General features: G+C 37.6%; 1 protein-coding gene across 1 annotated transcript in view; it reads right to left on the minus strand.

Annotated features, from left to right (window-relative positions):
* The window catches only part of GRM1 (glutamate metabotropic receptor 1), a 416,528-nt gene extending 409,627 nt beyond the window's left edge, over positions 1 to 6,901 (minus strand). Inside the window, 2 exon segments of the mRNA XM_020986558.2 lie at positions 3,854 to 4,875; positions 6,392 to 6,901. Coding sequence (XP_020842217.1) covers positions 3,854 to 4,616 — 763 coding nt within the window. The 5' untranslated portion in view covers positions 4,617 to 4,875; positions 6,392 to 6,901.
* Between the last annotated feature and the right edge of the window lie 4,203 nt (positions 6,902 to 11,104).

Here is an 11,104-nt window from a genome sequence, read left to right on the forward strand (position 1 = left end):
AATACCATAAATACATTTTATTTGATGCATTTATGTTTAAAAATTGATTTCTGCATAATAACCCTTTAAGGTAAGTAGTGTAAGCATTATTATACCCATTTTGTAGATGAGGAATCTGATACTCAGAAAAGTAATTTATCCATGGTCAGATAGCTAGTAAGAACCAAAACAGAAACCTTAGTCTTCTGACTCTAGGTCCAATGTTAGTGCCATTCTGCTTACTACCTCTTGTTTCATCCTTATATTCCCCAGCATGTGGTCTAGTACCTTGAACATAGTACATGCTTAAAATTATTGTATAACAAATTATGGTAAATTAAAGTGATAGAATACTATTGCGCTATAATAAATAATGAAAGGAATGGGTTCAGAGAAACCTGGAAAGGTTTATATGATTCAGAGTGAAACAAGCAGAAACAGAAAAATAATTTATACAATTATTTATGCAATAAAAAAATTGCAAAGATAAATAACTTTGGAAGACATGGCAATCTTTGATCAATGCAATGAACAACCCTGGTTCTAGAGAACTAATGATCTATGGTACCAACCTCCTGAAACAGAGAGAGAGATTGGATTCAAGATATAGAATGAGACGCATATTTTTGAACATAGATAACTGTGAGAATTTGTTTTGCTAGGCTATCCATATTTGTTACAAGAATTTTCTTTTTCTTCTTTTTTTTAAACTGGGAGATGGGGAGAAGATAAAATAAATCTTTAGTAGTTGAAAAATAAAATGAAATTTAAAATTCACATGAAAAACATCTCAAAAAATAAAAATTTGAAATGTTGAAATTCAAAGTGTTTTTCTTCCTATTCTTGCTACATTATTGTTTTTAAAATAGTTTTAAATTATTAGCCAGATTGTTAGTTGCAAGCTCATATTATATATATCTATTCAGAAATAGGTGAAGTGCTATGGGGAAAGCCATATCTATGTTGATAGTTCTCTACTATGGTAAGAATAGAGGCTGGTAGTATAATTCAAATATAGGAGCATCACAAAGGGCAGCAAAAAAAGGTAAGATAGAAATTAATAAACAATATAAACCCCAATACAAAGTACTTCAGAGTTTATGATGAAATGTAATTAGTAAAAAAGAAAAAAAAAGAAAGAATATGAAAAATCTTAAGTATTCAGAGAACCCACCCAGGATTTTAAAAATCAACCAATTAGCTTTAGGATGGAGGTAGGGAAGGGGTTGAGACATTTCTCTAAGCTAATTACTAAACTCTGCATTTGTTTGCTGTTAGGCATATTCTCTAGATTTACCAAAATAGAGAATATTGAAAAGAAATCTGTAATAGAAGAAGAATTTGAGGAAGTAAGTGATTGGAGAGGGGAGAAGAAGAGGTCATTGATACATCCCAGAAATCCCACCCTTAAGACTATTAATATCCCATAAATTCAAAAGACATTCCCAGTGAATTTCCTTGAGTGACACGGACAAAACTAATGTGTGCTTTTAGTTGCTTTCTAACAAGCCACACTGACATTATAGAGTAGATGTCATAGTCAGCCTAGACAAAGATTTAGGAGGACTCAATGACTGAGGAAACTATACTTCTCTCTAATCTCGTGTAGATCCCTGAACAACAAGGAAGAAGCACACTGGAAAGACTGGCCTTGCATCTGGGGCATAGGCAGAGAGAATGCTCTACATCTAAAAGAAAATAAAGGCAATTTCAATTCCTGGGCTGGATAGGTCAGCAGAAGAAGAAACAACTTACTTTGAGAAAGAGTAAGAAATTATATATAAGTAGGCATGGCAGTATTGGTATAAACTCTTCACAATGAAACAAAAAGCCACATCAAGTATGATGTGGAGTTATTCACATAGCACAGTCTCAAATGGTTAATGCAGTTATTTTTAGAAGTCCTCCCTGGCATTGCAAGTCACAAACAGAAAGACACCAAACAAATCCAAACTCAAGCAACAATGGGAATTTAATATGAGCCCTTTCTGAACAAAATTAACAGACCTGGTTCCAGGCCATTTTTCCAAACACATAATTCTGGGTGTCACATAGCACTCAAGTACAGACATTCTTTGACAGAATGATTCCACTGAGAAACAAATAGAAAGTTCATTCTTCATTCCCTTCCCTGAAAACAAATGGAAATTATCCTATTAAGGTTACATGGAAAAAATCACACTAGCCCACAATAATGGTTTAATTTTTCCCTCTAAGAAAATACAGAATTCCAAATATTAATGATCTATGGACATGCTCACTGGAAAACGGCCTACTTAATATTTAAATGCAGTGAATTAATCCCATTCACCCTAGATTTTACCATTTTCCTGTATGGAAGTTTTCTTTTGTTCAACTATAGTGTATATATTTGTAACATGTGCTTTTGGATTATTTAATTAAGTACCAAAGGAAATTATGTGAAATATTAACAAAGAGCACAAAAGACATATATTTGAGATGAGGCTTAGATGTTTGCATCTCAGATAAATATGAGATGTGGAGTTATATTTTTTTAAAAATTAAGATTCACAAAAATGAGTTGGTAAAAGGTCACAATAATGCAGATCAAAGTATCTTCCATAAAGACTGAATAATAACATAGATCATCACCCACACATATATGTATGTGTGTGTATATATAAATAGATAATTATACATATGCATATAATTATGTGTGAAGAGAGTGGGGGAGAGATTGTGTATGTTTGTGGTGAAAGCACTAGTGCCATTAGAAATGGAGCTATTCATTTTTATTGAAATTGACCTTACAGCTGCTCCATTTAATCAAACTTGTTGATTTCTCCAATCAATATATTAAAAAGTCATTTAATATTGCTTGGTATTATATTGATGATTATATAACAACCATTGGGCCTATATAACTTAAAGACATACTGCCTTTATCATTTAATTTCTTTTTACTAGTGTCTGATTTTAAGAATTAAATTCCAACAATCTACCAAAGATTCATTTCCATATACCTGTATATGCATTGTGCCATCCCAAACATGGTTAATTTAGTGTTTGTGGACCCAAGTCTCTTCATCTATAAAAGAAGGGTTGGACTAGATGATCTTTAAGATACCTTCCACATCTGACCTACAATAGTTGTGTATAGGCAGAGACATATAGAGTATGAAAAATATCTAATAAAACCAATTATTTTGCTAGTGCAAGCCTCTAAGTCTGTGGGAAAAAATAAAGGTGTTACCTTCTGGTTATTATCTTCCTTTTAAATTTTTAAATAACACCCTGATATTTATATCAGCAAAGCATTTTTCATTTTATGTAGAGTCTTCTGAGGAGATATTTTGAAAGTATGAGAATTAACAGCATAGGGATCTGACTGGTTGATGGAGGAGACAGTCTTACTCCTACATATCTAAATAAGTTTGTGCCATGGGAACAGTGGTGATGGGGGCAGGAAAACAGCTTCAGTTGTTCAAGGCAGCTGAAGCTTTCAAGTCCAATTCATGGGTCAATGTTTTCTTTTTGAAAAACACATCCTTCAGATATGTAATTTTAGCTAATTATCTGAGAGTGAAACAATGTCTTGCAAACCACCCCTACAACTACAGAAAGGGCTGAGGATTTGTTACATAACTTTACATACTGCAGGAATAATTGCCTAAAGAGTTTAGTTGCTTTTTAATAACCACTACCCCACAGGAAAATGATATTTAGTTCATTAAAGGAGAAGGGAGGGAGTGTGTGTGCCCTGCCTGCCTTCCTTGATGAATGGGTATTAGAAGGGGGGGAAGGTATTATCCAAGATAGCTGTTAAGAAAGGGATTGGATACCAATTTCTGGACCATATTCCATTAGTGCCCTTGCATTCCCAGTACATTTCTTTTCCAAATGCAATCCCTACCTTCTGTGTGGACAGCGGAGACATAGGTCCAATTGTAACGTTTGACTATGTCAAGCATAGCCCTGGCTTGCAACGTGTCTGAAGGAACTACCCTCAAGAAATATTTGTACAAAGTTTTGTCACTCAGGTCAATGCTTGTGGCTGAATAAGCAATCTGGGGGATGTCAAAGAGCTGAAGTAAATTCTGAACTTGTATGGCCACTGAGCTGGAACCAGGACCAATCACACCTGCAATGGGCTTTTTAGTCCGGCCAGGGTGGTGAGATTGGTTGTCAGGCAGGCATCGATTGGTACCATCCTTGTCATCACGAATAGAAATCAGAGAATCTCTAATGAACTCAATACTCTGCTCCAGTGCAACAGATGAATGCCAGCAGGAATCCCTAATCTCACTGCCCAGAGTGATGTTGGGCAGCAGAATGGGATCAGAGTTAATTTTATCCAATGTGTGAAACATGGCCTCCACTCTCTGGATGCCATACTGCTCCCTTATCTCCCCACACTTCCTCTCAGGCACCTTTTCTGCTGGTGGCTGATGATGAACAGAGAAGAGAGCTCCAATAATGACATCCCCATCCATTCTAGCCACTGATCGCTGAGAGGAGCCCCCAACCAACAATACATTCCTGCCAGGGCTCCTTGGCAGAAGAGTCATCTCCAAGAAGATAGCTGGGAAAAGCATCAACAACATCCCAATCATCTTATTGCACGATGCCATACACATCCAGGTGAACAATTTGATAGACTCTTCTTTCCTGAACATTGTGGGGGATACAGAGATGTCTCTCGTTCCCCTTTCTCTCTCTTCTTGGTTACCTCTCCCCTAAGTGTCTCCTATACAGCAATAGCCACAGTTTCGTCCCACCTCTTCTTCCTCTTTTTCTTCCTCGTCCTCCACAACCACCACCTCCACTCACTGGAGGCGTTTTCAGACAAATGTGAACCTTTCTTCTCCAGAGGTGGCTCAAAGTAAATGCATTGATGGCATAGTTGGAGTCATTGTGGCCAGGAGTTGTACTTTACTAGAGAGTGAGGGGAGGGGTATGGTAAGAATAGAAACAAAAACACTGTGATTAGAAGAAAAGGTCAGTGAATGTTAATCATTTCTCAATCCTTTCATTTTGGTAAATGTCAGTATCAACCAGAGGGAAATTTTACAGGCCATCTCAAGGACAGCTATAGAAATGTTATCCTTATCCAGTGTTCTATACAGTCTTGCCTGATTTATAGACATATCTATCTAGTCTCAAGGTTGACTTTCACCCTTTCACTCTGTGTCTCCTACTGGCCCAAACAAAAAACGTTTTCAAGGTGTTGTCTTTGTTTATGCCTCTTCCTGCCAGGTGGTCCAATCCAGAAGTTTCTACTAGTTGCTATGTTCACCTTCCTATTCTCACTCTGATTTCAAGAAAACCAACTTTTTCAGGAGAGAAAATTTGGAAACTCTTCTAAGTAAATTGAAACACTTTTTTTAAGGTCAAAGAGAGAAGTGGATGTACCATTTACATAAACTTATTTTAACTGAGGGAGAAAAAAGGATAAAGATTAAATCCAAGTGTGGAATTTAAGCTTGGGGAAAATCCTTATTAGTTACTAAGGCAACGCCTGGGAAAGTCATCGTGTTTTGGTTTTTTCTTTTCCTGAGAAGCCAGCCTTTCACTAGATTTTGAGGGAAGAAGAGGTGAAGATGATTCGGCTGATTAGAAGAGATTAAATAGTTTAGCGCAGTTGAGAGAAGGGACAGAGGAAATCTTGTACATACCTTAGTCGAGACTGTTTTGTTCAGCAGAGTTTAAATAAGAGGGAGAAAGCAATAGTTTCCTGTTGCATTCATTGGTGGGAGAGCGGCACCCTACCGCTGCTTTCAGAACACTGGACAGCGCACTGAGCAGCTTCAACCTTTTCCCTGCAGTCACCAGGACTCAGAGAATGAATTAACCCTGTGCACTTCTCCTCTCCTTCAACTTCCTCGCCTGTGTTCTTCACCCCCATCACCACCGCCAGAAAGCAGCAGTGGCACGGACACACACACACACACACACACACACACACACACACACACACACACACACACACACACATACACCGTTACCTCATCACCTTTCCTCTCTCTTCCCAATTTCACTGAGGCTTCTCTTGCTCCTTTTGAACCAATTTGGGGAGAGTCTGAGTGGGGATGGGTTTGGAGATAGAGTCACAGACTCTCAGTAGCAAGCGGAGCTGAAGTTGGCTCCCACTGCTATCCTTAGTGGGTCTCTTTCTCCTTAAGGAGAAAGTAGGAAATAAAAGGGGTTATGGGAGTGGGGAGATAAAGAAAAGGAGGGAAGCGAGTGCAGGAAAAAGCAAGAAGATGATTCTAAGGAACCAGTGGGTCTCAATGCTTCTCCTGATTTCATGACCAAAATAAATAAACATGCATCTACTACCAAGCAGAAAATCAAAGACATTAGAATTGTGCCTGCCACATGGAGACAGCTTTTAACTACTATATTATAGATCAACCATGACATATTTGGCATATTTAAACTTGAGCCTTACCTGAATCTAGGAGACAGTGCTGTTCTTCCTTGCTCAAAGCAGACAGTGGCACCTCTCCCGTTCACAGAAGCTTTAGCACAAATCCAGTCGGATGGTAATGATAGACTATGGGCTGTACACTAGTGCCCTCTTTCTTCAATACAATTTTACCGCAAGAAAAAAAAGGGGGGGAAAAAAACAGGTCACCCAAGGCTCATCCATTATCTCATGCATAAAAATCAGTCATTTGTGGAAGGGGGATGGGAGATAAGACTGAGAAGAAAAGAGAATTCTTATTCTCTATACTATTCTATGTTTCTTAATGAAATAGAAAAACATAAATAATGGTGTGTGGAGTTGGTAGGGAAAGGAAGTACATATGCTGATTTTTGTGGATGTTCTCTGTATATCTTTCAACTACTCAAATAGATTGTCTTTCCTCCAATAAGACAAAATCTAAGGAATGTAGATTGTAAATAAACGTGAAGGCCTCCAGAAGATATTTCCTATGCCTTTTGGAATAAGATACAGAGATCAGGAAGAAGACTGAATGGGAAGGAGAGGGAGAGGGGTGTGTGTGTGTGTGTGTGTGTGTGTGTGTGTGTGTGTGTGTGTGGTGAGTGTGTATAACTCTGTGTGCATGTGTGTATGAGAGAGAGAGAGAGAGAGAGAGAGAGAGAGAGAGAGAGAGAGAAAGAGAGAGAGAGAGAGAGGAAGGGAGGGAGGGAGAGAGAGAGAGAGGGAGAGGGAGGGAGGGAGGGAGGGAGGGAGGGAGAGAGGGAGAGAGAGAGAGAGAGAGAGAGAGAGAGAGAGAGAGAGAGAGAGAGAGAGAGAGAGAGAGAGAGAGAGAGAGAGAAGAGGTAAGCCAAATGAAGACAGAAGCAAATCTAGACTGTATTTTTTCAGGTCAAGATGTAACTAAATTGAGCATGAGTAAGCCAGGTCACATGAAAACAGTGCAGTGAAAAACACTTATCCAAATACCTCTCAGGCTGGCATCACCCCCAACAGGTCTCTGGGTGTTACAGCTCATTGTGTGAAAGCTGAAGTTAGATCACCATCCCTCTGGGAAGTCTGCTGGATGAACAGAATGTGTCCAACTTACAAGAAGAAAAGAACAAGTGTTGGTGTGTTCACTCTCATTCAATTCATTCAATGAACATGAATAAAAGTGTGGGGTCATTTCATAGCCTACTTGCTCATGTCAATAACAAAATACAAAACAGCTATAATAGGGAACAACATAGCCCGGGCTGGGTTTCAGTTTCTTCTATAAAAATTTATAAAGGAAAGTCAGAAACATTGATAAAAATTAAGATCATAGTATTGCCAGCATTCTCCAAATGATAGATTATATGGGGGTTTGTAGTTGTGATTGATGTTGTTATTTTCATTTCTTTTCCATTTGTTTGTTTTTCAGAAAATACCTGGATCTAAAAGGAATTTGTTTGATTTTCATTCCATGGTCATAATGATCCAGGAAGCTAGGAGCAGAAACATGGAAAACCAGAAAAGGAGGAGTCATTGTAGAGTCATCTTTAGACTTCAAGAGGAAAAGCAGAAGACAATTTTCTGTCCCCCAAAGAAGGTGATATTGGTCATCTGCTGCTTAGTCCAGGGAGACTGAACAGATTGTGCCCTTCTAATTCAGGAAAACTTTTGCGTTGAAGCCACAACACAATCCTACAGTAGATCAAAGCTTCAGACATTAATACATTTTCTCCAATATAAATTTTATTTGTCTTTTCTGATTTTGGATAATGTCACCCTTCTAAGGTGAACTCTGAATAGGATTTGACCAGGAGCACTTCAGTGATGCAGTCATCTATATATTTATAATACATTAACAATAATTTTCTGGATTGAGAAAATTACAGCCTCTAAAGTTCCAACTGTGCTTCCATATGTGTGTTCTGCAAAGCTGAACATTTAAAAAATAAAATATTAATGTGTTTTAGAAATGGCTCCTTTACTACTGAAGGAGTAATTAAATGCTCAGATTCATTTGTGCTCCAATTCATTTGACAGTAAGTAAATAAGTATTCAGGCTTTATGGAAAATGCTTTTAAAGAAGGTGAATTTGAAGCAGATCAGGTATTTCTATGTTCACAAATAATATTTTTGAATTGTAATAGAAAAGATGTTAAGTATATGTGGAAATAACTAGCTTTTTTCTTGATAATCCTTTAAGAAAAAAAAAAGAAAGGCATTCTAGAAGGGTCATTTGAAGGAAGAAAGAATGCATTGATGAATCAGAATCATTCTTAGATTCTCTTTTTAAAAAGACACTAAGGCATTTTCTATTTCTTAAAACTATTCTTCAATACCTCAAAAGCCCTTTGATTCAATTGATGTGGGTGGTCCCCTGTGGTCAGACTTCTAGTGATAAGTGTGTTCCCACTTACATAAAGTTCTCTGATGCCAATCCATTGCTCAGCACTACTAACAGCATTTTCAGCTTGATAAGACCTACCAGAGCCTTTACTCCACCAGCATAGGCTTTCTAAATCCAGGATCACCTCCATGTTATGATGAAGCATCAGAATGGGACTTAAATGGAGAGCTCAAAATAATTCAGAGGATGATCAAATGGGTTAACCAACATATGAATTCAACTCTCTGGCATAAGAAAGACAAAGGTAGAGAAATTGGTATAGAGATACAATATTAAAAGGAGCAAGGAAGTGGAAAAGTGCCTCTATGAGAATAGATTTAAAATCATCTAAGATCTACTACTTAGTTAACTAACCTGTGTGCCTTTGAAAAAGTCACTCAATACCCCACCTCAGTTTCTTCATCTGTAAATGGTTGGAGGGATGAACTAGATGATCTCTAAGGTTTCTTCTAGATTTAAAGCCTATCCTATGCACCAGACTAGTGTAAAGGCTAATAGATGATGTGAAGTATTTAAAATCATGAAAGATATAACAAAATTATCATTTATTCCAAATCCAATAATACTAGCAATATGGAGAGAGTCAGAGGAAGATAGAGAAGGACAAGGGGACAGACAGACAGATACACACAGAAACAAAGACAGGCAGAGATAGAGACAGAGACAGAAATGGAATTTATTAAGCATTTATTTATTATATTCCAAACCCTAATTAACAACAAAACATTTTAAGTTTAAGGTATCACACATATTGCAAAACTATAATTAAACTGGACAGATTGATTAAGTCAAGTCTGAATTTGTTCCAAATGGGAAATGTTGCTGGTAACCTTTGAGAGAGCAGTCTAAGTAAGAGTTGTAGGGTAAGAGGATCACAGATTAATAGATAGATGGGACCATAAAAGTCATGTTATGGAATCCCCTTATTTTTCAGCTGAGTAAACTCAGGTCCAGAGATTTCAAGTGACTTACCCACAGAGGTAGGAAGTGGCAGAACTGGGATTCAAACCAAGGCTTCCTTATTCCAAATCCAGTGTGCTTTCTTACTGTACTATGCTATTTCTCTAAACCAGAAGGCAAAAAGCTAGTGAGGAAATGGATGCAGCAAATGTGGATGATTCTTTTTAGGAGCTTAGAAATGAAAGGAGAAAATAATAAGGGTCTAAAGGAAAGGCGGAGTCAAGGGAGGTTTTTTGTTTGTTTTTTAAGGATGACAGTAGACCTGGGTATCCTGGAAAGCAAACAAATAAATCACAGGAGTGGGAAATGAGTCAATAGATGTGGAGATACTGAAGATGAAATGTAGAGAGAATGATTGATGGGGCAAGCTTCCAGGGGAGATGGGAGAGGATGTGATAAGGCACAAGTAGAGGGAGTTAAGTATGGGTAAAGATGTGGAAGAGTTTTGAGAAGCAGACAAGAGGATAGAAGAGAAATCAATTGTCCCAGTAGAGTGGCAGTTGGATTCATCTGCTGAGGGGATAGGATGATCAGATGTTACCTAGGGGAGAGGGGAGGGAGATGATGGGGTAGCTTGGGGAGAGAAAGGAAGTTTTGATGCCAAAACAATCAGCTAAAAAGTGAATAATTCAGCCAGAATATAGTTCAGCCATTTGGACTCAACTAATTTCTTTATGGAAATTCAGTCAAAACAGTTTGTGTGTGCTAGCATAAGGAAAACCACAGATTCAGTTACGCTGCATTATTCATTCTTTCATTTAACAAACATTGATTCTGCATGGAAGACCCTAGTCGAACTATTGAAAGAGATAACAAAGATTAATAAAATATTGTCCTGGTCTTCAAGAAGTTTGCAAGTTTCCCCCAATCCTTCTTAATTCTAGTGCTTTCTTTTCATGAATTTTTTCCTATTTATCTTGTATATAGCTTCCTTTGACTATATTTGTTTACATGTTGTCTCCACCATTAAATTGTAAGCTCCTTGAGGGCAAGGACTGTCTTTTGCATTTTTTTTGTACACCCACTGTGCTTAGCACAGTGCCTGGCACATAGTAGGCACTTAATAAATGTTTATTGAATTGATTTGAATTGTTATTAATATTGTTACTCTTCTAAAATGCCACCTTTCATTATATCAAAAAGCTTTAATGAATCCTTATTTCCTATAGGATAAAGCTTGCCATTAGAGGTCCTCTACAATCTTAACCTTGTCTTTCCCATCTATTCTCCCAAATACTCCCCTACATAAACCAACCATTCCAACCAGATTAGTCTACTTCACTATCCTCAAAACTCACCTTAAATTTTCCTGTCTTCATGCCTTTACAAGTGTTATTGCCCTAATCTGGAATGTCTTTAACTTTCCTCCCTGTCTATAG

This window comes from Phascolarctos cinereus, unplaced genomic scaffold (assembly GCF_003287225.1).
Source record: "Phascolarctos cinereus isolate Bilbo 61053 unplaced genomic scaffold, phaCin_HiC Scaffold_5;HRSCAF=322, whole genome shotgun sequence".
In the NCBI taxonomy this organism is placed as follows: Eukaryota; Metazoa; Chordata; class Mammalia; order Diprotodontia; family Phascolarctidae; genus Phascolarctos; species Phascolarctos cinereus.